Raw genomic sequence first — 26,372 nt, 5'->3', positions numbered from 1 at the left:
CACCACGTTAATGTACCTTAGCGCATGCACGTGTACACGCACGCCTAAACTGCCTTAATGCGTATTAAGCAAATGCGCATTAAGTTTAGGAGTGTATAAAAGCATGTGTAGACGTGCCCCCAGAGGACTTGAGTCCCTTTGCTCTATCTACTAGACCCTCCTTTCTCTCGGTGTGTCTAGTCAAAGTTCACGTTTAGCTGCATCCCAAAGGTATCGTGAGAGTGAATTGTCTGCAAAATACTTTGAAAAGACCGGTTGCTGATAAATGACACACATCTGTGATCCAAGTGGGAGAAGTCTTGTGTCAATAAATCAGCCTGTGCTTTGGCAGTGATGAGGTGATGTTCATGCTGATGCCCGTCCGATGCTTTCAGACTGTAGTGATGAGCCTCAAAGAACTGTCTCTTGCCGTGTCCCACGTACAGAACCCGAGTGTAGTCCGAGCTTCTAGATGTTTGTGAAATGACCTAATATTAATTTTCCTTTTGAGAGCGTACTTGCTGTAGACTGCAGGACAAATGTACTTTTCAAATCTCATCAGTGCCGATCAATACAAGGCATTTTTTCATCCTTGCAACCCAGAGACTGACCAAGCTGCTTCCACTTCACTCTTGAGATAGGGAAAATGATGTGAAGAACATAAGCAACTTCTGAGAGCCACAGAAGGGGTTAGGATCAGGACAGAAACAAGAAAACCAGATGTTTCTGCCTTAGCCTGTTCTCAGACTGCTAGACTGACCGTGCCTCCCCAGAGGCCTGAGTTAACAGGAGGCTCCTCAACAGCCAGAGGCTCAGAAAAGCCATTGTCGAACTACACTCTTACTTCCCAACCTTTTGAGAAGTTCCTCGGGGCGTATCCATAAGCAAGCCTTCAGGTTCCTATACTGAGCACAATGATGCTGTATTTTTATTCCAAAGTAATTCTCTTAGGGACCTGCATTTTGACACCTGCTTCTCTGTAGACTGGAACAAAAACTTGTGTTGTACCACCTCAGTTTGCTCTTGCAGTCCATTAAGGAAGTACTGGTTGGTTTTCCCTTTGAGCTCCCTTTGAAGCCGGATGAATTTGCGAAGAAGTCTAAAAGGAATGATGTGGCTTTAACTGCCATAAAGATCAGCAATGACAATTGAAAATTTTATAAGGGTGCCAACCAGGTTATTTAAATTTTTTATAATGAGATGAAGATACTGTTCTCCATTTTTCATAAAGGGAGTGACAAAAGAGTTCTTTAAATGGCTCAGACAGATAAATGTTTGCAGAAGGATTTCAACAGGACAGGTCTACCTCAGGACTTGTAGAAAGGTAAAGGGATTGCTTTTGACTCGCAGAAAAATTATGTACAGAGTCTTTTGATTGTAAAATTGATTTGCAAATCATGTAGAAATCATGAAAAATTGATGCAGTCCAGTCCATAGACTACAGCTCTGTGATTCAAATGGAAAGAAATAATCCTTTGCTCTCTGCAGGATTTTTTTCTCACTGAGGAAAGATTGTAGGCATTCATACACATGCCTCCGTATGCTCTGATGCACCAGAAATCCAGCATGTCGGAGCAGACTCGATTAATCTGACTCGAGTCAGATTAATCGAGTCTTCTGAGCACATGAACTGATGTGCCCAGCGCTGCATCACATACATTTGTATAAACAGTGAAACATGTGTCAGTGCTGAGAAAATGGCAGCAGTGCACTTTTGAACTAAAACACCTTTGTGGTTTAGTTCCAAATCACAGCGCCATCATTTTTTCAGCACTGATGCACAGATCTTTACAACCTGGCCCATGGTGAGGTGTAACAGGAAGCTAAAGGTTCCTGTTACTAAACAGGGGAAAATCCAGACTGCTGTGTAGGCAAACAAGCACCTAAGAGCTGCAGCGGGGGGCTGACCTAAGCAGCAGCAGGCAGGTCAAGGGGTTCATCCGCCCTAAAGGCAAATGTGTGGCTACCTTTTACATTTGCCAGGGGATGGAAGAGGAGAACCGAAGGGAACAGCAGAACAGTCGCTGGCGCTCCTCTCTGAATAAACACACTTTATAGTTCTGCAAGTTTAACTCCTTGGTCTTTTCAGACCTACACATGGTACCAGGAGTAGGGTATGAAGAAAGACAGAAAATGGAGCATCTCAATTCCAGAGGAGTTAAAGCTGTCCAGCAGTGCAACAGAAAACTGGAAGAAATTTAAGCAGAGCTTCACTGTATATATGATGGACACTCTCCAGAGAAGGAAGAGCCACTCAAGGTAGCTCTGCTTCTTTATAATAGCCTACAACTGTCACAAGTAGAACAGCAAAGCTATGGCACAGTCCGGGCCGTACCGAGGTGGGGGGGCAGTCAGGATGATCACCCTAGGCCCCACGCTTTGGGAGGCCCCACGGAGCTGGGCGGAGTGGCTGTGATGACTCCGTGCTGCCGCTGGCTTCATGTCTGGCTGCTCGGCATCCCCTCCGCCCTTGCCGCCAAATCCACTGCCAAATGCAGTGCGCCTGGGGGCTCAGCAACCCCTCCCACCTTGCCACCAAATCTGCCACCGGCTTCCTTGTGTCTGGGAGCAGGGCCCCACGTAGGCTGATTTGCCCCAGGCCCCATACCCTGCTTGGGTCATCTCTGGGCACAGTAATAAAAATGTTTGATTAATATTGTATACCCAAACAAAATGAAACCTTTGAATGGTATAATTTCCACATGAGGCAGCAGAAAGAATGTGTGACAATAGAGGAGTTTGTCAAAGACTGATGAGCCAGACATGCAATTTTGGAGACCTAAAAGATTCCATGATCAGAGACCAAATAGTACTGGGTATAAGGGATAAAAGCCTCAGGAAAAAAAAAACCTGCTAGCTAGAGGATCATAAGCTAAATTTGGAAATGGCAGGTAGATTGTACCAAGTGGCTCAGATAACAAATGCCAGGCTGCAGAAGCTGGAGAAAAAAGCAGAAAAGTTGAACTAGATAGGATTACAAGACTGCAAAAACCTAAGGCAAGGGTAGGCAACGTTTTTTGGCTGGAGTGCCAAAAAACCCACAATGTTTACCTTGGAAGGTGCCAGAGTGCCAACATGCCGGAGCCCGGAACAGCTGTTTGCAGCCTCGTGGCTGCAGATGACCAGGAGAGCTGTGGCCACTTCCGGTAGCAGCACAGCCCCTCACTGGACGGTGAGTTGTGCTGCGGTCAGTGAGATTGGCCACAGGGGGACCACCCCCCAGTCACTTACTGGTCACTCGGGGGGGCACATGTCCCCCCCGATTAAGGTGGCACCAGCCGCCCATGACTGCTGCTGGAGTACTGCATCCAGTTCTGGGCACCACACTTTAACAAGGACATGGACAAGCTTGAAATAGTCCAAAGAAGAGCCACCTGTCTGATCAGAGTCTTAAAAGGCAAGCCATATGAGGAAAGGCTGAGGGATCTGGGACTCTTCAGCCTGAAGAGAAGAGGGCTGAAAGGGGACCTGGTAGCAGCTTACCACTACACTAGGGGAGTACATCAAGGGCTTGGTGAAAACCAGGAGTAACCAGGAGGAGAAAACCAGGAGTAATGGCTACAAACTCCTCGAAGACTGAATCAGGCTCAACATTAGGAAAAACTTCTTCACAGTCAGAGCGTCCAGACTGTGGAATAAGTTCCCTCCAGAGGTGGTCACCTACCCTGGAAATCTTCAAAAGGAGACTAGATCAGGGGTGGGTAATTATTTTGGGCAGAGGGCCACTTACTGAGTTTTGGCAAGCCACCAAGGGCCGCATGACAGGCAACCCAGGGCAGATAAATATTAATTTTCTAAATTTTTTAGGGTCCCCATGGGCTGGATAGAATGGCCTGGCAGGCCACATCTGGCCCCCGGGCTGCATTTTGCCCACCCCTGGGCTAGACAGTCACCTTGCTGGGCTCACCTGACCCCTGGTTATCTTTCCTGCCTGGTGTAGGGGGCTGGACCTGATGACCTTTCAAGGTCCCTTCTGGCCTTACAATCTATGAATCTGAACAGGGAAATCAAACAAGAACTGAATTGATAAGGACTGAGAATGCAGACACCCTGAGAAGATCACTTAAAGCCAAAAGGCCAACACAAAGACTAATAGAGACCTACTTTAATTATGGGTTGAACAAAACTTTCAACAAGAGTAATATCTGAATGGAGTACAAGATGTGTGCAGGTTGGATGTTGGTGACCTGGAAATAGGTTGCACGCATCCTGAAAGGCAGCTGCATTTGAATGGATGTAGACTGCATGCAAGGAGTATTGTTGTTGCTGTTGCATGCTAGCTGGATAGGACTTGACACAGATGCTGCCATTTCCAATCATAATACCAGCTTTGGGGAAACTGCCTTTCTGTTCCTCTACATATCTCCACAAGTGCCAAGGATGGTGAGGTTTGTGAGTTATAGGCCTAACATACACCTTTCATTAAATAAACACAACGAACTTATTAGAGGACTGCTTTGGACACTAAGGTGTTTTCTGAAGTGAGCAGCAGGCTGCCTCTGGCTCAGAAAAAAAGATGGACTACATGTGTCAGACAACCTGGGTAATAACTTTGGCATAAAACAATGTTAAGCAAATAATCATGTTTAAAGGTAACGGGCTGAAATTGCGGCCTGCCCCCGTCAGGGGTATTTTCTATGTCATCTTCCAAGTTTGGCTATACCTAGATTTTTCTGTCCTGATGAATTTGGGAGACCAGAAGTCATATTAGACTGAAGAGGGAGATGAAAAACAGCCTCTTTATGCAGCTAAAAATCTGCTCCTAGCTGAAACTTAGCATGAAAAATTTAAGCTTGGATAACAATTATTTGTACAAATTTTCTACAAAATAAAAACACAGGGGTGTTGGCTGCTTTATTTATAAAAAGGCGATGGTGCACTAAATGCACTAAAAAGACAATGGTGTTTGGTGTGTCCCCCCCTTTCCCCACCCCCCACTAATATCTACATGACTCAAAAACAGCCTTAAAAATAAAATACAGTACAGCAAAGAATCATTCTGTAATAGATCAGAATCAATGCATTTGCAGGTTTTTGGGAAAACAGAAATAGCCAACTCATGCAGATTTGAAAAATTGGCTTCTGTGCTTTCCATACATGATCATTTCCAAAAGTGTATTTCTGATGGAAGCCAGTGTCCATCCGGATCCATACCACCATTCCCAGTCCTTTCTCTACGAAGGAGAGATTAAGAACAGAATGAAAATGCCTGGAGCTGGCAGTATTCAAAGGAACTCTCTTTAGAATGGAAATCTGAACATCTTCATTTATTTCATGTGTGGAGAAACTGGCATTGTGTGCAATGCAATTTTCACTGAACTGTGATGGCTGGGAATCATAAATAGTGGGGCGGTGTGGTTAGGTGATAAAGTGGAACTGCCTGCCCATACCAGTCATATATGACCAGGAGATATCAAAATCTGTCTAGTTTTCATCATCCTTTCAGGATTCTTGGAGCAACAGGGTAAATGAAGGAATGAAACCAAGAAGCGAACTTCTAGACCCTGGTTGTTAAATGATTCACAAAAGGTCCAAACTCCTGATAGATTTTTTGTTCTGTTATCACTTGGCAGGACATAAAGAAAGGGGCACGTTCTGTACTGAGCTAGGCCTGTTTGTGCACGTAGACTAGGGGAGATGCACATTAGTGCAGGATTCTGCCCTAAAAGAGCAAATCTTTAAGCCACTTTAAATTCTAACATTTGAACAAAACAAAGTAAAACTCAACATCTAACCTCCCGCTTGTCCCACTGCTGTTCCTGTCCTCCGTTAACCCAGAACCGCATTGTGATCTCAGCAGTATCGGTTTGAATCCAGAGTAACTCCAGTGACTGAAACAGAACTGCTGTGCTTTGCACGACAGCCCAGCGCCTGGCTGGCAGTACACAGTAGCAGTTGCATTTGCTCTTGTGCCCTTTGAAGTATTTTATCTCCACTTTATCTGTCTCAGAGAAACCACAGACTTGTACAAATAGGGGCAGGGGCTGTGATTCTGTCTATGCCCATGTGAGGGCAGAGTGGCTTGTTGCATTCATGCGTCACTTCTAAAGCTCCAAATTCAGCCCTTACTCTCCATTTCGCAGTGTCCAAAACCCAGCTGACGCCTGAGGAACCTTAGCATTTCCAAAGACAAATGCAGTCTCCGAGTAACAGGTTTCTGTTCACTGCTCTGCATGAGGCCAACCTAGACGTTGTGGGCACGGGCAGAGGAGTGATTCTTGGAGTTCCTCCTCAGCTCCCTTGTTTTTACAGAAAAGGATGCGTGTGCAGCAGGGGAGATGGAGGGCACCACGCATCATCTCTGCCACAGAAGTGAAGCGTGGCTGCTCGTACTGGGGTCTAGATCTAGCTTCCAACATTCAACTGGATTTTCAGAAGACTGTGAAAGTGCTATGTGCGCTGTGTTGGATTTTAGAAACATGGTGTCGACAATTCTGCCATCAGTGTAAATCCAGAATATGTGCACTGTCTAATGAGCACAGCTCTTTTGTGATGCTCTGGTGAATCTGGCAACAGATCTGCATTTATCTTAATCAGTATTTCTCTGCTGATAAGTAGGAGGTGTCATCCCTTTTTCACGGATGAGGAATTTAATGCAAAAAAGTTAAGTGCCTTGACTAAGGAACCAATCCAGGTCCCACTGGAGTGAGTGGAAAGATCTCCGGTGACTTGACTGGAAGATGGGATTAGGCACAAATGTCCCAGAGGTATCTGTGCCAAATCTAGAAATAGAGGGCAGGATTGTTTTGCCCTGAGTTCTGCGCCTCTTCCTCTAAACCAGGATGTAGGTAATGCTACTCTAACCTGAAGTGGCCAAAGGCCACTTTGATTGTTTGTTTTTTGCTTTTTTATTGAGAAGACAGGGAGCAGCCGCAGGCAGCTTGCTGGGAGGGGATTTACCATCAGCCGAAACCCTTGTCCTGTGACTCTGCCCTTCCTAGCTGCAAATTGGTCTAGCGTTTTTTCCCCAAGAACCGATCAATGTATTTCACAGGCCTTGAACGCCTGCCTTGGGTAACTGTAGAGGACAAAGATCCTTCCGCCTCTTTGCTTGGTTTACACCTTTCAGATTTATATAGTGAAAAAAGAGCGGAGAGTGTGATTTCTGAGATATGCTCTGATGTTATGAAGCTCTCAGAAGTGAGAGGAGTTGGAGACAAAGTCTTTTTGGGCCCTTAAGGAGCTCTCTCTCAGCAGGAGCAAAGGGTGCGGCGGAGGGAGTGAAGTGCCTTGGCAGAGCTGTGACTGGTGCGAGGACTGGAGTTATACGAGTGTGACAGATCCAGAGGGTGGTGTCTTGTCACTGCTGTCTGAACCCAGGACCGAAATAGAAGAGGTGTAGCAGAGGAGGGGTTAAGCACCCTGGGGGAGAAATTTTGGGGATGGCTTATGCTATGTGCATCTGCTTGATCTGTTTAAGATTATTTCTCACTTTCAGGAATGCTAAATTCTCTCTTGGATTTCTAGAAGGACAAAAATAGGAAAATAAAGTATGTTTTAAGGGAAATTCATGTATGTGCTGAAGAGGTATAGTGCAAGGCTATAAAATGCAGGGTTTCTGTGAAGTGTCTTTAGGACACGTTAGTCCAAGATGCATCCATCACTGCTGCCTTATTATGTGTTATGACAAAGTGCCATGGGGGCTGATGCATCAAGCACCATTGTCACAACTTGGTGTAACAGGCAGAAAATTTGAAAGGACATTTGTTCTCTGAAAACTGTTGAAAGGAGCCCTAGTGCTGAGAGTGAGCACAGGCATGTATCTGTAGTTCCTTCACAGGAAGAAAATGGGGCAGTCCTTTGCTTCTGAAATATTTGTGGGTAGACACTTTCGGCTTCTGAAGAAATAAATGTTTCTCAGTGCCTGAGAAAAAAGAGGTAATTCTGAACAGCACGGACTCGATTCTAATCTCATTTACACAAGTGTAAATTTGAAGCAAGTCTATTGACTTCTCCAGAGGTACTCCCATCGGTTTCAGTGGTATCGTTTGCAAACTAAAATACCACGGAGAGTAAAGGAATTTGGTATCTTCAGGCCCAAGGGAGGGGAGATGAGGGTGTACCACTGGGGCTGTCATTGTAGAATTAATCACTTCTTTGTTGTGTTGGGATATTTTTTTTAATTCGCTTGATTTTTATCCTCTTGGAAAGGTGAATGATTCAGTTGGACCCAGCTCAGATCTTTGGGTTACGTGCAATGTGCCATCTGTTCTCTGGTGGCTCAGCAATTGACAGTGACAAGATAGCAAGAATTACCATGCCCCTTTGAAAAATATTAGAAGAGGCAAGCTAATAAACCATGTGAGAAAGCCAAAACCAACCAAACAAAAAAATTCAAAACCCCAGTGCTTTGAACCAGACCTTGAAAATGCTGCTTCTTAATGAAGCTTCCCGTTAAAAACAACGTAACAGGTTAATTCCTACTCCCTCCTAGGGAAAGGCAGCCTTGACAAGTGGTTATGTTACAAATTCAATTCTGTCTGCTGCTTAATACTGAAAGTATGCCTTCACCCTGTTTTGAAAGTAAGGCTGTACGTACATGTTCTGCCCTCAAGTGAAAACCGTATCAACGTAATGGCCTTTTTATGCAGATGCTCTCATAAATCCCTGCTTGGGAGGGGTTTTCCTATGGGCCTTGTAATTCACACTAACAGAAGTGATGGCTCTGATCAGTGGGAGTGGAAGGAAATTCAGAGCCCCACTGAGCTGGGCCTGATTGCTTTGCTCCTGTAGTTTGGGGGCAGGGGAAGCAGCGTGACCACGCAGGCGAGCTCCCCAGGGCGAGCAGCGTGACCACGTAGGCGAGCTCCCCAGAGCATATGTCCTCCACAGGAGGTCTATATTGAGCAGATTCTTTTTGGTATTGGGTGGTGGAACTGGAGCGTGCTCCATCCACTCCATGCATTGACCTGGTATTCGAGTGCTTCCAGGACCGGTGCAAAAAAAACAGGAAAAAAAAAAAAGTGCATTTACATTTGCAAAACTGAGGCCGGTGTGAAAAAGTCACCTGAAAAACCAGAGCAGACACCTTAAATCTCTCTGTCACATGCAAACATCAGACAAGTCAGAAATAATGCTGCTACTCAATCCCCTTTCTCCTGCCAAACAGTTGAGGAGCATTTGAGCAGGAAATACCTAAGATGGTATATATGCTATTCTGCAGCACCAATACAGAAATGAATGGATGAAGAAATAGTTTTCAAAGGCTGCTGACAAGTCAGAAATTGTGTTGTCATAAAACGGATACCTTCTCCTCTGTTACTAATAACACCATAATTTCTTTGAAGTGAGACAGTTTGAAAAATACCAGTGTACTCGTTGCTAACAACGGTCTTGGTTTACTTTTTGCATTGCTGTCAGCTTGTACCATAATTCATCACTGTCACCTGGCAGGAGCACTAGCAGTGCTTCGCAGGCATGTGGAAGGCTTGTTTGACACCTGCTCCTGACTGTCTTCCCTTCCCCCCCACAAGGGCATGTTCCCACTTGTTACAATTAATGCAAAAAAATCCTATTGATTGCAAAGGCAGTTGGATTTGGCCCCAAACTATTAGGGCCTGGAAGTGCCACTGGGGCAGTGTATTCATTCAGCCTTTGGGTGGGGGTGGAAGGTAAAAGCCTTTTGTGACTTCAGGTTGAGTCAGAGGGAGTGCAAAGAGGCTCCAAGATCCCTACTTTATCCTCTCCTCCTCTGCAAGACTGTTAGCTGCCATTTGGGGTTTCAGAGTCATGGGCATGAAATGGCGAAAGTGGATTTGAAGTTGCTCGGGGAAATATGGCGAGTGATATAGTATCCTAGAAGCTCCAGGGAGCTTTCTGTGAATTGCTTTTAGTAAAGTCTTGGAACCAAACAGGAACCAAATGTGGCTTCTCACTTGGAGCCCAACCTGCCTGTTTCCCTTTAGCCTCTTTCCTCTTGTCCATGCACTTCCACAGAAAGACTTGCGTCTGCTAAGCTGCAAATATCCTAACCATGGGGGTAGTGCCTAGAAGGCCCACAGGCGTTACCAAAGCAAATCACTTGGGGTACAATTTTGAAAGTGTTTTTTCTTTTTTATATTTCAGTTAAATTGCAGTTTGCTGTAAAAAAATGAAATTCCATCTAAATCTATCAATAACATCAGAGTCTAATTTTCTCCTCCCTCGCACATGTTCAACAACAGAGTAGCTCTTCTGGAACTCGGTCTGATTTGCCCTAGCTTAGGAGAGAGGAGAATGAGGCTAGCATTTCTAAAATTATCATAAATCTTTATTTTGGCACGTTTTTTAAAACAGAAGTTTGACCTAATGGATTATAAATACCTCATTTGGTTTGAGCTGCTATTATAATCTATCGCACTGAACCAGCCGGCACAAATATGCAGAAAATTTGCATGCTAAAAATTGTTCAGAAATGTTTGAATAAATTGGTGTTAATACACTATAAGCTGTTGGCAAATCATTCAATGATTAGCTGTTTTCCTCTCTATATTGTTCATGGGCATTAGCCACACTGTTGATTAATGGCAGTCGAATTTTCTGTTTAAAGAAACAAATGCATTTTTAATTACAGACCCTTTTGGAAGTCAGCAGAACTTCTGCCTGAGTGAGAAGCAGAGGATTAAGTCTTATTTAAGTTTAAGAAGTGATTTGAAACAATAAATGTCTATTACTTTGTTTCCTCCATTTAATGTTTTGAATTGACAACAGTTTTGTCAAAAAATTGGTAAAATCACTCTTAGACTAAGACTTTGCATGCATCAGTCTAAACTCTTTTGTGACTTATTAGGAATAAGTTGCTGCTTCCTGGAAAATGTAATTTAAAAGGACTAAAATAACATTTACTCTTGTGGCATAAATAGCGCTGCAATTTTAATTTACTATAACCAAATATATTATTAGTACAGTGATATCCATAAGTGCTAATCAGGATAAGGGCCCAGTTGGGACAGGCACTGGATGGAGAGATGAACTTAGGGCCTGCTCCCTAGGCTTATTAATTTGTTTTCATGTGATTTAAGAAGAATAGAAAAAGCCCCATATTGATGAGCCCCCATCCAACCTAGCATCCTGTTTCTGACAGTGGCAAGTAGTAGTTGCTGTAGAGAGCGCGCCTATGAAAGGGGCATGTCTAGCATGATCACACTGTGCCAAACCCTCCCTGGGATCCACGGTCATTGGTTTAGGGGCATCAGAGGATACATCCCCGGTTTTATTTTATTTGAGAGCTCCCAATGGATTTGTTTGCCAGGAATTTATCTAATCCCTTCTGAAATCCAACTATGCTATCTGCCACTACAACCCCCTGAGCAATGACTGCCACAGGTTAACTACACATATAATAATAAAAAGGATGCCTTCTGATCATTTCTGTGGCTGCCTCGTGCTTCTTGTAATCTGGAACTTGGCGAGTTCCCTATTCACTTTATTAACATTCGTCGCGATTTCAAAGACCTGTATCATATTCCCCCTCATCCCTCTCCTTTCCATACTAAAGCATCTTAGCCTTTTCAGTATCCCCAGGTGTGGCAGATGCTCCATACACCTGACCATATTGTTGGTCATGGTTTTGTGCATTGTTTTGTGAAACGGTTCAGTTGAAAGGAGCTTGCTGCCTTTTACAGTTGCACATAATTTTGTTTAAAATGTGTGAAGTACAAATGATTACACGGGTATGAAATCCCTGGTATGCCAAAGGGAAAGCTATGTTGTTTCCTGAAAAAAAAAAAGTCATTTAGAAGTACTGAAGTCCCATTTGCTTTGGCAGCATGACTAGCACTGCCACGTTAACATGAATGTATTATTAGTATGGGCCTCCTCACGCAGGAGCGCTCAGCCGCTGACCCATGGGCCAAATATGGCCCATGGAGCCACACATCTGGCCTGCCTGCTCCCTGGCTTAAATCACATGAAAACAAATTAATAAGCCTAGGGAGCAGGCCCTAAGTTCATCTCTCCCCTTTTGGCTATGCGGAAGTGGTGGCTACTAATACTGCCACCCTCCCCTGCTGCCAAATGTCCACGCTCCCGGTGTCGGCACAGCCAGATGGGGCTGGACAGGCTCCCTTCCCCCACACGCTGGACCAGGGCCAGGCTGCCTGTGCAGTCCCCTCTGGCCATGCCCCTGTCCTGGGCACCGCACTGCGGCCACGAGCCGGATCCGGCCGGCTGGGGAGTGGGAATAAGATCACAAGAACATAAGAATTGCCATTTACCGGGTCAGACTATGGGTCCATCCTCTGGACTATAGGTCCGGTCTCCTGTATCACAGCGTGGCCGACGCTGGAGACTGAAAGGCCAAGTGAACCGAGTCTGACTGGGGTTGCGCACCATGACACGGACAGCATTAGCAATAATATTGTCTTGAAGCCCTTTAAGACTCAGCTTCCTCGGTGAAACGAGGAGGGCGGGCCCGGCCTGGGCCCAGGAGCTAGGCCCGGCACAGACCACGCCGCTCGCCCAGCCCCGCCGCAGCTGCAGGGCAGGCGCCGGCGGCCGGCAACGACCGCGCCACGGGCTGGCAACGGCAGCGCCGGCGCATCCGGCACGAGCCGCGGAGCCGCCGCGACGCCAAGGCCTCCGCAGAGGCGCCGGTGCGCGCGCCCCGAGCGGCTGCGGCCCCCCGGCAGCACGTGGCGGAGGAGCCGGGCGGGGCGGGGCGGGGCGGGGCGAGGCGAGGGAGCGTCCCCGTCCGCCCCCGCCCATCCCCGGCGCGGCGGCGGCGCAGCGCAGAGCCCGCCCAGTGGGGAGGGAGCGCCGCTGCCCGGCTTGAAATGCACGCGGCGGAAGAAGCGGCCGGCCGCAGTAAACGCGGGGCGGCGGCGAGCCATGGGCCGGGCGGCGCTAGCGCGGCGGCGGCGGCGGCTGCTGCTCCAGCTCCTGCTGCTGCTGCTCCAGCTGCAACGCGCAGGTGGGGCCCGCAGGCAAATGGGGGGTGCATGCATGCATGAGGGCGGGGGGGTAGGCACGCATGCACGGGGGGGGGTGACGATGCATGCGGGGTGGCACGCGGCTGTGCCCCATGTCCGTGTGCGCTGCTCGCAGGCGCCGCCAAGGAGTGCGACGTGGACCAGTTCCAGTGCCGGAACGAGCGCTGCATCCCGGCCGTCTGGAAATGCGACGAGGACGACGACTGCTCGGACAACAGCGACGAAGCGGACTGCCGTGAGTGCCCGGCGGGCGGGTGGGTTTTGGGGGCGGGGGGGTGCACCCCACGCGCGGGAGCTCCCCGGGCCACGCGAGCATCTGCCCGCTCCCTTTTTTATGAATGAAGCGGCCGCTGCTGCCGGCGCCCGCGCGGATTGGCTGCGGCTGAACGCCCGATAGGTCACGTGGCCGGGCGGGGCGCACCGCCTGGGCCCCCTGAGGGGGCGCCGGGCCCGCGGCTCTCCGCTCGCCTCGGGGGGTCGTTGTCCATCCCCGGGTTTGAAAAATAAGAGGTAGAGAATTGCCCCTGCTTGCTGCGCTGCACCTTACACGCCCCCCCCTTCACTTCAGCCTCTCCACACTCGCTAGATTTCCGATATTGGGGCTGGGAGCTCGGGGTCCTGCTTCTCCTGAGGAGAGACGTTCCCTGCCAGTGTTTTGGGGCAAGAAGGGGCCTGAGAGGAAATTTTAATATTTTTAGGTTCAGCCCCTTATTAAGCCCTTCTTCAGAAGTCCCTGGGGAGGCCGAGGGAAGCTGGGTTGAAATAATAGATTGCTCTTATTTACGTCCATAAATAGATACACTGGGGCATTTGCAAAAGAGCCGTGCTTCTGGCGGAGCGCCATGGTGTTCATAGGCCCGGGTGCAACATCACTTTCGGTAACTGGCCGCGCATCGAGGACCGGTGCTCTTGGAGCAGGGCGGATCGGGGTTTCCCCTCTTTTCTCTGGTGTCTGAAGGGTATGTGGAGAGACCATCGCCCCCAGTAAAGCTGCAGACAGGTGTGCTGTCGCCACGTGTGCCAGGCCCGTGGGTTATTCGACACGTGGCGATGTGGGTGGCAGAACTAAGCATGTCAGGGCACCTGGGAAAGCGGAGCTGCCTGTCCATGAGGAAGAGAAGTGCCTCTGTTTTGGAGCAGTGTTGTACTGTAATGTTTTCATGGCAGCTGCCCTAGACTTCCAGCGTCCTGGCTGGGGAGTTGCAGGCGGCATCGGGCGATCGTAGCCAGGGCATCAACCTCATTGTAACTCGGCTGGGTGAGCTCTGGAGACTTCATCAGCAGCCAGAGCATAGCATGGGTGATGTATAGCAGCAGGGCCCTGGGCATAAGTTAGTCATGTTTGTTGGGTTTTTAGTGTGAGGGTAATATCAAGAGGAAGATATTCACATAAGTCTTTTTTTTTTTAACCTGTTTAATATGAAAGGTGTAATTCTCTACAGTCCTTTTTTTTTCCCCTTTGGTTACAATCTTATACAAACAAAACTCCCATTGACTTCAGTGGAAGATTGTGAGATCTTGAATGGGGTGGTTTCCTCTACGCCGTGTTTTGGCATCCCTGCTCACTTTGAGCAGTATTTTACTGTATGAGTAATCCCATTGACGTCTTTGGGACTTTAGTCATTCTTGCTGTGAGCAAGGTAGGAGTCAGGTGGGTTTGTTTGCTCTTTTTGTTTTTTGCGTTCTTCCGCATAACTGTTGTACCTCAAGGAAGAAGGAGTATACAAGAGATTGCAAAGTAGATCTGATCTGAATTATGCCTTCTTACAACAAACAGACTTGTAATTGTGTTTTATATAAGAACTTAACTTTTTTTGTTAATTCTTTTGTAAAAAATATATTGGGTATGAGGGGTGTTGGTAGTTTTAAAATGTTAGTGAAGGGGACTTCTGTACATATGTTTAAAAAAAAAAAAAAAAAAAAGATATCTACCACACTTTAATTTTGGAGTGCAGGATGGTGTATAAACACAAGTGTCTTATAAAAATACATGCTGATGGTGGGCACTGGTCATCTAGTTAACATGGAATTTACTGTGGGCTGTTTTTAAGTGACCTGGAGAGCCAGAATATAACTAAATCTTTTCACGTGGTGGTTTTTGCTAGCTTGTATTTTCCTACTACTAGACATCTCGTTTCTTTTTTTAGAATTATTTAAAAATAAAACCTCCGGGGGGGGGGGGTGCATATACCTCCATTCAAATTATACAGCTATGCTGTGTAGAAAGATATAATATGCACCCATGTGCATGTTCTATCCATTCCATGTGCTGTTGTTATTAGATTAGCATGCTTCTTCTGTTGCTGGTATAGCAACATGTATAAATTCAAAACACTGTCTATATTGAGCATTTTGAATTTTCCGTAGCTAACTTCTAAGGCAGTGACTGAGAGTAGAAATGGTGTGCTCTGTTCCTCTGGCAGCAAATGCTGAAGTGGACCATGCTGCTCCCAAATCCCACAGATAACTTGCCTATAATTTTTTTAATGTAAAATGTTTGCATTAGTTTGGTTCCCTACTGGATTTATCTTCACTTGATGAGAGAAATCAAGTAACCCTCACAGGGCTAGCATATAATTTATGTACCTATAAAATATGCTGGTCCTTGTGGTTGCACAAATTAAATGCTCTCTGTTACAAAATGCTTCAGTGTATGCCTAGGGTTCTCTGAGAAGGTGGCAATTTACTCTGTGGGGAAAGCAGGGAGTTGCTGAGTTGGTGGTTCTCCATGTGTCTCTTGCTGGAATTTATCCTCCCGTACAGGCAGTCACTATGCTCCAAGGCTAGGGGTCAGCTGTCCTTTACAAAAGGCTTTGAGATTCTAGAGCAAGCAATATTCTTATTCTTAGCAAGCAATATCAGATTTGTAGTAGTGATCCAGCAAGTAGTCTGGATTTGTCCCTCATTCCATTAACTTTCTTCCATCCTAATTTGTGGTAGCAGTTCATCATCTTGTTTTGTCACGGGTTAGATGTAGAATGCATGTGGATCAGTGGAGGGTCAAGGAGAGGAAGGGAAATGATCTTCTCTAGATACTGGATGTAGAGGGCAACTTAATCCGAATTTTTAAGATCTCTGGTATGGAACACAGTTGTAGAGCACTCGCAAGTTGTAGGGTCAGATTTATTCCTGGTGTATATCTCGGTGGATGTTAATGGGCTTATCCAAGATGAATTTGGAGTTAGTCAGCTACTTAATGCTTTTTTTTAATTTTTAAAGAGACAATCTTGTATCGTCTCTTTTTTAATCTTTAACCAGTTACATACCCTACTGTAGTTCATGGAGGATATGGCTGTAAGGTTTTTAGGGCAGTGGGATCATTCCTGAGAGCAGGCAGTAGAAACTGGCTGCATATGAGTAAGGCCAACAGGATTTGCCACTCAAACTAATTGGATTATTAATTAGTCACACGCCAGTTGGTTTTGTACAGTGTATTTATCATGTGATGTTCATTATGGGGTGGGGGGAGAGAACCGTAAGGCTATTACATAGTCACACATACATCCCTTTATGTGTCTTCAATTTAATTAAAATATCTAAATCATTCCAACGTCATCCGGGAAGATTCTTGAGAATATCAGGAAGAAGGTCGTCCTTTGACCTTCCTGTTATGAACCGGTGTATCAGTCAATTTGTACGGTGCCTTTCAGTGCTTGCAGGATGGTGTATTAACTGATTTTTGGTAATTTTGGAGATTTCAAGGATACCTAAGGGGATGCATTGCATGACAGACTATGAATGCTACTCAGAATAGGAAGGCAGACTGAAGGGGCTCTGGAGTTCTATAAGAACTAGAAGATGGGAGATACTGGCCTAGGAGGAAAGATTAGAGCTTCATAGGCAAAGCTTAGCTCATTGGGAGCATAATGATCTTCCGTGAGTATTTTTAAAAGAGCAAAGGCCCATTATGGAGAAGAACTGGGATAACAGTGCACCAGGGAGAACTCGGTGTCCTACTGATGTTGTCTCCGCAGTGCTAACAGGACTGGGAAACGGCAGAGCAAGGATTTGTTGTTGTTGTCATCAGACACATGCAGTTTGGTTTGGGATGAAGTGGGATGGGTTGGTGGTGGGATGTGTGTGCTCATTCAGTTGTTTTTTTTTTTTTTTGGACTGTAACTGCACTTCATGAAGGAGGAACTGTAACCTGAAGTGGGGTGTGCTCAGGGAGGGGAGAAGTTCTGCATGCCTCTTCAAGCCTGCCATTAATCTTCCAAGAGAATAACTGTTATAATTTCTCAATATCCCAGTCAATGAAGATTTGTCTTCAGTTAGGAAACTATAAAGCTGGGGAAGCTGATAAAGCGATACAGGGTCAGTTAAATCTGTGTATGATTGCTAGTGATGGCTAATTAGAAGCGAGTTATTTGGTCTTAGTCTGGTTCCTGTTGGACTGATGTGCACATAGGAAAAACCAGCAATAAAGAGTGGCCTCAGCAGAACCCAGTGGCTGCATAGACCATAGGCATCAGGTCTGGACCAAGCAGCCTGTAGAAAGCTTGTACTGCCCCAGCCCATGCAGTACAGAGGGTATCCATCTCTAGGGTTGACATCCTAGCAACTTCCCCTGCTGCTACACATTCACTTTCCCTCTTTTGTGTACAAGAAGGGATGCTTTTCATGGTGGGAAGACAGGGAAGGTGGCTGTGGTGGTAACTAGAATAAAGTTGCACGTGTGTGGCTGTAAGCTACCATGTACTGATGCATCAGCTTTACTAGGAAGAACTTTCCAAGGCTTGATACCTGGGGGCAGTGGGTCTGCTTACCTGAGGTGTCCATGTGGTGCAATCTTGACTTTGTTTTACAGCTGTCTAGTTTAGAATGGGCAGGCCCCCGAGGGCCCGATTTAACTATTAGGTCAACCGGACATTGGGTTTGGGCCCCCCTTGGGGAGTGGGCTTCTAGAGCTACAGGCCAAGGAAGGATTTCTTTGAGCAGGACTTCTGTTCTCCTGTGTTCTCACTTGGATGTGTAAGCTTTTTGGCTCACTTAAGTCATGGGGTTTTTCTCTTTTTTTCCTGTGGATCTACTGCACCAGTGCAGAGATGGCAAAAAGCTTGAGAGCTGTAACAAGGGAAGTGGATACAATATGCTGGGCTCAGATTGGCACTGTTTTTCCAGTCGGATACTTGTGTGTGTGATGAGGGTTCATTTCTTTGCTGTGTATAAGGCTTCAGGTTATCTTATACTAGCTTCTAGGATCATCAGAGAAGACTGGAAAATCTCTATTTAAATGTATCACCAGTGATAAATTGCAAAAAACTGGAAGTGGTTTCAGTCAATCTCTTTAAAGAAATAAAAGCTATGAGGTAAGTTTTTAATAGTATTATTCAGTCTTCTGCCTGCAGGGAGCTCACCTGATACAGAGCTGCTTTTCTCTCCATTTCAGAATCTTTCTGCATTTTCTTAGGGGGAAAAAAAAATTCTGTGTCTTGAATGTGAGCAGAGGAACAAGGCTGACAGGCATCCTCCGCTCCAGGTAGACTGCTGGGCAGGAGAGCACTGAGGGGATGCACGATGGGCAGCTCTTTGCTACAGGGCACGTGCTTGGCAGCCTGCAATCCTGGCAGTCTGTGATCCTGACAGCAGGACACACACTCTGGGTAGCTGGAGCAGCTTCACACTTCCCTACACCTTGTGCTTCCCTAGGGCCATGCTGCAGGCTGGCTGATAGCCGAGTCACTCTACTAGCACTCTCTGGAGAGGTAGGAGAAGATCCTGGTGAGGAAGAGGCAAGTTGTGTGGCAAAACCCAGCTGCAGAGGATATTGTCTTTGGGTTTTTGCTTTTTTTAAGGTTCTGGAAAAGGGGCAGGGGGGATGTCCCATAAGTCTGGTGTAAATTGTATTAATATGGTTATATCAAAAGACCTGCTGATGTATAGTGCTGAGTCCTATCTGACGGGCATCAACCACCCTGGCTTTCATTGTAGTCAGTGGGATTTGAGAGAGATCAGCATCTTTCTGGATCTAGGTCTTGATGCTGGAAAATGCTTTTCTGTACATAGTCGGGTCTGTCCTGCAGAGTTTCCATGATGATGATTTTCCATGGTCTGTCACTGCTGTTTCTCTTCTTACTCTGGTGCAGCATTTTTTGAGCTAGGGAGATGCTGCCCTTTGGCTGAAAGATGGCCACATTTCCCTGATGCTGCATGTGTGTAATTTGGGAAGTGCTGTAGGATTCAGGATTCCTTGATGTGACAGCTGCTACACATGTATAAGGTGTGCCATCTGCTTTCACGGTGGGGGGGGGTGTGTGTGTGTGTGTGTAACATGCTCTTCTGCTCTGCTGTCGGTATGTTTTGCCATTGATTCTGGCCCTGCTGGGGGGGCAAATACCAAAAAGATCAAGTATTAAAACCACAGAGGGGTGCTTTAGCCAGGGAGTCACCACCAGGGGGCCTAAGGCTAGAGAGAAGGAGCAGCGAATGGGATTTGACAGATGCACTAGACCACCCCAGTAAGGGCCATGCATGCAGCTGGGGGGACAGAGCAGGACGATGTAGCGATTCACAAGATCAAAACTTTCCTGATGTCAAAAAAAACCATTGGAGATGTGAAAAGTAGCATTTTAGCTCAGGATAGCAACATGCTTAATGAATATCAAATCGCAACGTCTCTGTTTTATTTATCAAAACGCTCTCTGTTCCCCTGTCAGAGGATATGAAACAATCGTACATTTTGAGTCAAGATAGCTACTCTGTAGTCACAGCGTTTTAATAAATACAGAGCTAAAAACAAACATTGATCTGTTCCCAGTTCAGTGGTGCAGACTTGCAATGGCCATGTTGCTTATTGATTGTTGCTGTATTGATCCTTACTTAGGATAATTTATTGTAGGGCGTAAACTGTTCATGGATATAATTTTAAACCATAGGTAAATATTATGGAGTGAACTGAACAAACTGCAACTGAGTTGAGAGGGGCCAATCATGCATTCAGGGGTGGAACTCGCAGCATGTAACGTAGCCCTGCCAGTCCCTTTGGCTGCAAGTTCAGGTAAATTGCTTCTCTTTTTAAAGGAGCATTAGTTTTCTTTTTCTAGATAAATTTAGCTAAAAACCTATGGCTCTTTATAGAGGCTTGAAAAAATTTGGCAAATACTGAGTCCCTGTCTAAGGGAGGAAGAACCCTGAAGCTACACTTTACTTGCTGCTTTTTCCCATTTTCTTTGATCACCATCCTTACTAATGATGTTGGCAAACCACACTGCTCTGGGAACAAGGCAAACTACAATAGTAGTGGAAGCTTACTCAATAGGCCAAATTCATCTGTGGTGTGATTTTATGAGACTGCTGAAACTAGATGAATTTGTTCTAGTATTTCTTCTCACTCTTACTGGTTTTGTTAGATTTTCCCCCCACTCCCCCCCCAGGGCACCTAGAAAAATGTGGGTTCAGTGAAGGTTCCCATTGCTCTTTGTTTTACTGCACTGTCACAGTGTCCCTGTTCAAAGTGGTCTGAGTTCCTATGCAGCTCTCCTTCAGCACAAGCAGCTGGTACTAGCCAAAGGGAAGCCATGCCGTTTTATGCTACACATTTGGGAAGTGTTAAAAATGCCGAGCCTAATATTTCTAAAACTCCTTTTCCTGTTAAAATCATTAATATTTAGATTGCTGCAACGGGGGATGGGAGGACTGTGCCTTGTGATATAATTAATGCAAATTTGTCTGCAGAGTGATCATTCTGGCTGGAACAAAGGGTAACTTTTAATATAATCGAGGTGCTACAAAAATGCTGTGAACGCCTTACCAAAAAAAAAAAAGAAAGAAAGAAATGTTCAAATACTGCCAGGAGTCAAGCTTTGAGATAAGGGAAGGCCGGATACTGAGTGGGGCGTAAAGGTTCACCTTGAATGCCTGCACAGTGGACACAGAGCCTGGCATGATTAGGTGGTGGGTCCAGGGGACGTGACTTCTGTTTCTGACTGGAGCCATTTGTGACCTTTGCCCCGAAACTGAAATTGAACGCGCATCTGTCTCTAGAGATCTGAGTCAGAAACCTTGCTGTGCATATGAGATTTGAATCTGACTTATGTTGAAATTGCCAGATGATGATTGGCATATTGCTTTAAGGTGATTTATCTACATGCTGCTTGAAGGTACCATAATCCTGTTGTGTGGATGGAGAAACCAGCACAGATGGGTTAAATGTAGAGGTGCACCAATATATCAGTGCCATATTGGATTGGCACCAACAAAAGAAATATTAACATTATTGGCTGTTAGCTTTTTTTTGGCTGGTGTAGCTGACTTTTAAATATAATATGCCTTCTGTTTGGGGCCCCTGGATGCCATGTGCATACGTGCAGCTACACACAGGAATGCAGCTGGGAGAGCAGTACCCTGCAGGTAAGTCTGTGGGGGAGGGATGGGATGGGGGAGCAGATTGAGGCTTCATGGTGAGGGAGGGAGGGAGTGGGGCAGGGAGCACTACCCAGCCAGGGTGGTGAATGGGACCTGGGGACAGGGCAGGGAGCAGGACAGAGTTGCAGGAGGGTGGGGAGGGGAGGTGGTTCCCTGCTGCTGGATACCTTCCCTCAAGGGAGAAATGGGGGGCCATGTGCCCCCCAAGATGTGTGCATGGGGTTGGATGTGGGCTGCCTGCTGTGGGCTCTGGGGTCACCATATTGCCTTTGCCCTGGGAGCTCCTGTGTCAGCTGTGTCCCCTGCTTGCCTGGTAGGAGTGGAGGTGGTGAGTTGTACCTCCCGCTGTCAGGCAGGCAGAGGACGTGCAGCCGGCGTGGAGCCTGTTGGGCAAAGGCAGCAGAGCAGAGAGCCCCAAGCTCACAGTGGGCAGCCCACATCTGCCCTTGCCCTACTCAGTTCCACTCTTGTTAAGCATCCCTGTTCTTTAAAATGGTGGTGGTGGCACTTTAACTAAAGCTCATCTTAGCTCAAGTGCCCCGCTGTCACTTTTTTTTTTTTTTTTTAAGCACAAGGATATTGATCCCCTTGATGAACCGCCCGTGGCTCTGTCCCACTCCCTGCCCTGGGGCTGGGTCCCATTTACTGTCCTGGCTGGGCAGCACCCCCAGCCCCTGCCTCACTCCCTCCCTCATTGTGGGGACCTTGATCTGCCCCTTCCCCCTCCACAGGCTTACCAGCTGCATTCCTGTAAATTGGTTATTGGATTGGTATCGGCCAACTTATTTTTTTAATATGGTTGGCTAATAATCAGCTATCAATATCAGCCAAGAAAATCTTTATCGGTGCACCCCTAGTTAAGTGACTTGCTCATGATTATGCAAGTCGGTAGCAGAGCTTGGGGCAGAAAGTTCATCCAATGCCAATCCAAATGCAGTTATGGGGCTAATAAAAATATTTCACTCTTTATTTTGGGCTTCCTGCCTTTTAGCCTAGGTCAGGGCCTTGTAATTTGTTTAACCTTGTGGAGCTGATGCCAGGAGTGACCGTAACAGTAGAGTTCTAGATACCATTAGAAAATGAGATTTATAATGGGTTTAGAATAGTTTTGACAGCTATTAACCATAGCGTTACTAAAGAAGTCTTGCTGTCAAATTGTTTTAAAAGAAATGTTTTGTTTCTTGCACTTCAATATTATTTTTATAGTATTAATATTTATTAAATGCTTAAAAGTATGCTTGGAACTGTACCAGATGCCAGAACAAACAGGGGCTCAGTTTCCATGGGAACAGGAGCTCAGTCTCCGACTTACAAAACCTGAAGGGACTTTCTCTTTTTGACAAATTAAAAAAAAATCCATTTAAGACATGCGAGGCTGTGTCCAATCTGGGATACAGGGCTGTTCTCACTGCAAGTTTCTTCAGTCCATTTTCAGGGTTTGAGCCTGGTCTCCCTAATGTGTATACACCTGATGGTTTCCCAAGTGCTGTGCTAGCTGAATAGTGTTGTAACTGAAAACTCAGGGGCCAAAGTCCAAGGAAGAAACTCCCATTGTTTTCGCTGGTGTATTAATCAGATCATAGTGTTTTGATGCTTCTCCCTGCATCCTTGTAGCTGAGAGCACAGTTCTTTAAAAGCCTTCACTCCAGCATCGTTAGTCAGTGTGGGCAGGGCCTCTCTCTGGCGAACTCTTCTGTGCCTCTTATCCATGTATGCATAACTGGGGTTTAAATCCCAGAGGGCTCCCCCCCACCCTTATTTTTTGGGGGGTGGGAGGGAGTTGCTATTTTATAACTTCCAACCTCTCTCTCTCTCTCTCTCTCGCATGTTTATTTCCTGAACCTGTTTTCCAGTGTAATGTCTGTCACTGTGTCGCACTATTTCTAGATGCAACAGTAAATGAAAACCCTCTCCAGGTCCAAAGTCTGGGTCTTTTTGTGCATCACCTAGGAGAGATTTTTCTTCATCTCCCTGCTTCCTCTCAAGAATAAAATCACCAAGGTATTGAAGAACACAGCTGGTCTTGTTATTTTGGTTGGTCTGGCTGAGTGAGTGTTGTCTCAAGATTTACCTCTGCCGGATGGCAGTGCTGTAGTCTGCCACAACACCAGCTGCTTGGTTTACTGATTGTGCAAAGATTATATGTCACTTAAACCCTGCTGGGTTTGCTGGACTGAGTTCTTCCAGATGTGAAACCACTTTGTTTGCCCCCAGGAGGAGTCACAAACATGAAAATCTAATGCAGGAAGACCACTGACATCTATCCTCCGAGAACAGACAAAGGACAGCGGATGATTCCTGATGTAAAATTACAGATTGGCATGTCATTTTTCTCAGCGTGACTCATGCCTGTGTCCATGGTGCTGCTTATAAACAAAGACAAATGTCCCCATTTCTTTTGTATTTATTGATGCACAGAGAGTGAGACCCTCAGAATTAGGCTTTTGCATGCAGTATCTAGCTCCTGGTTCCACTCAGTTTGATAAAATTGCATCACCATCTGTAGTAAAAATCAGCGTCTGGTATTACACACATTGTGAGTCTTCACTAGTTTCTTTTTAGCCCAGATAAGCATTTTTTTCATTTTATAAATGTGAAAACTGAAGTAGAGAGGCTGCGACTTGCCCAAGGCCAAAGAGCAAGTAGGTGGCCAAGCTGGAATTAAGAGTTGTGAGATCTTGTTTCTTACTCTCTTGCTTTCTGTAGCTATTTCTGTCTCTAAGACTTACTGACTGTTTAATGGTTTTGCCTGATCTTTGTATTGGTGATTGTAGTACACTGAGATAAGTTTAAATGTCTAGAGAGCATATAGTTCCAAGCTGTTTATTTTTGGGGGTTGCATGCTGAGAATATCTCTAACAATACAGTTGGGTTTTTTTTTCCTAAGGGCCTGACTCGCATATAAAATGTGGAAATTGGTGAGTGGAGCATTATGCTAGTTTTAATTTCCACAGTGAACTTCTGTTTACACAGCATAGCGCATCCTGAAGGATCCCAGAGTGCTCCCTGTATGCAGATAGCTTGGCGTGTAATGCAGCCACCCCTGTGATGGAGCCTAACAGTAGCTGTTCAGTACTGCACATAAATACTCCACCTATGTTTAAAACAAAAAAAATGAAAACTTCATACTTCTGATGGCCATTTCTTGCTAACTTTTTACAGACTGGAAAGGTGCATCTGACTACAAAGCAGTAGGAGCAATGTGAATCCTTGTCTAAAAAAAAAAAAAGTATCCATTCACTACAGCTAAATTTTAGGTAGATTAAAATCTGCTTGTCTTATGAGAAGAGATCACTTGATTTGTGCTTGTCAGTAAGTAGCACACTTTCCTATTTTCCAAGCCAAAAGAAATGAGTTGCATTTTAGTTTTGAGAAGCCTCGTGCATTCAATTTTCTAGTGACAGTTGGACTGTCTCCACTTCACCCATGACCACAGTATCTCCTGCCCCTGCTTTACACTCATCCATCATCACAGCGCTATCAATCTATCATTGCGATTGATCACTAGTGTGTTCTTTCTGTGATGCATCGCTGTTGACTGAAGAGGAAACTGGCAGTAGCTAAGATGCCTAAGAAATGTTAGTTCATTATTGTCATGCATCTTATACTTTTTCTCTTCTTATTTCCCTCTTCTCCCCCCCGCCCCAAACCTGTTGCTCAGTGTAGCTACGGAGCTGGTATGTTTAAAAGGGTATAACTTTTCCTTTAGCTGGTAAGCTAGACTGCACCTCAAACCTGTAGGAATAATAATTAGTATTCAAATGAATACTGGTGGCATGGGTAATGGGTGATTCCTTTGGAGTTTGTACATCATTTAAATGGTGTATATTTCCTGAACGGGTTTCCCTTCTGGGTGGCTGGTAAATGGGTTCAAACAGATTGAAATGATCCCAGCCTGCCACTTTGGTTCACAAAGAAATTGCCTGCTGCACTTGGGGGCATAGCTGTTTTCAGTGCATTAGTGTTCATGAAAGCTAAATTTGTCCTATTTCTTTTTTTTTTTTTTTTTTTTTTTTAATTCCATATGCTATGTATATCTGCCCAAGGTGCCAGTTAATGTTGATCCCTGCAGTTGAATAAGGATTAGGGATCTGCATTGACAGGTGCTGAAAGGAACCGGATCCATTCAGTATTTCTTGGCTGGAGGGGCTCTGATGGTAGCAAAGCACTTCAAAGAGTTGGAGTGTGGAGTAAGGGCAAAATCATCTGGCCTGTGATATAAATGCAGACACCCCCTCCCCCTCACAGGGGAGGGTGACCGGTAATACAGTAGGTTTCTCTTCAGGGCTGCAGACTTCACTGAAATAAAACATAAGTGCCTGATGGACACGATGTCTTTGCAAGGCCTGCTTCCTTGTTTTACTGCCTTTGCTGGCCCCCTTTCACTTACAGGGGCATGTGTCTGGCCAGTGCTCACAGTTCCACTTCTTATTGGGAAAACCCCTGGCCTTCATTGGCAACTCGAAAAGCCTTTATCAGCACTCTCTCGGCCTGATGTTGAAGGAGATTGTGCAAAGCGTGATGAGGGTGTCAGACACTTCGTTGGAGTCGATTATGCACAAGATTACATGAGTGCTGCTGACCTCTTTTGTAAGTACTCATGGGAAGGATTGACAGTTCTTGTGCACACATACACACTGCACCTTAAGCTGCTAAATTCAGCATGCAGAAAAGTGTTCAGTTCATCACAGTAATTCTTTTTTCCCCAGAAACGAGCTCTAAACTAGATGTGCTCTGATTAGGTCACTCATGGAAGCTGGGTGGCTCTGGGGATTGGAACTTGTCCACAATGGGCTCAAATCTCATTCATGTCATAACTTGCACAAGGAATTGCTATCCAGTGAATGTTTGGGGTATGAAAATGTTCAGTGGACTCGGGTAAGTTCTTAGTGAATGTGCATCTAGAAAACAAAATGACCACTAAATCAACATCTTTTGGTTGACCGAGTAGCCGTGGAGGCTTGCTCTAAGGGCCAAGGTGAACTCTCGAAGTCTGGATTGCAACACATCCATCTGGGGGAAGCTGCCTCAGCTGGAGCCAGGGTTGTACTGTGGATAAAGAGGAACTTCAGCTGTGAGGACTGCCTGTCTGACACCTTCATCCACACTCAGATTAACCTG

General features: G+C 45.8%; 1 protein-coding gene across 4 annotated transcripts in view; it reads left to right on the top strand.

The window, feature by feature from the left end:
• The first annotated feature begins 12,658 nt into the window (after window positions 1–12,658).
• LRP8 (LDL receptor related protein 8) overlaps window positions 12,659–26,372 on the top strand; it is a 266,690-nt gene continuing 252,976 nt past the window's right edge. For all 4 annotated transcript variants that reach the window (XM_090050038.1, XM_090050037.1, XM_090050036.1 and 1 more), the window contains exons 1-2: window positions 12,659–12,868; window positions 13,003–13,122. In XM_090050038.1, coding sequence (XP_089906164.1) covers window positions 12,787–12,868; window positions 13,003–13,122 — 202 coding nt within the window. In that variant the 5' untranslated portion in view covers window positions 12,659–12,786. The remainder of the gene's footprint in view (window positions 12,869–13,002; window positions 13,123–26,372) is intronic.

Source organism: Crocodylus siamensis, chromosome 5 (assembly GCF_052110815.1).
Source record: "Crocodylus siamensis isolate JL-2025a chromosome 5, ASM5211081v1, whole genome shotgun sequence".
NCBI classification, from domain to species: domain Eukaryota; kingdom Metazoa; phylum Chordata; order Crocodylia; family Crocodylidae; genus Crocodylus; species Crocodylus siamensis.
Note: the sequence above shows the minus strand (reverse complement) of the source record. Positions and strands in the feature narration are given on the sequence as shown.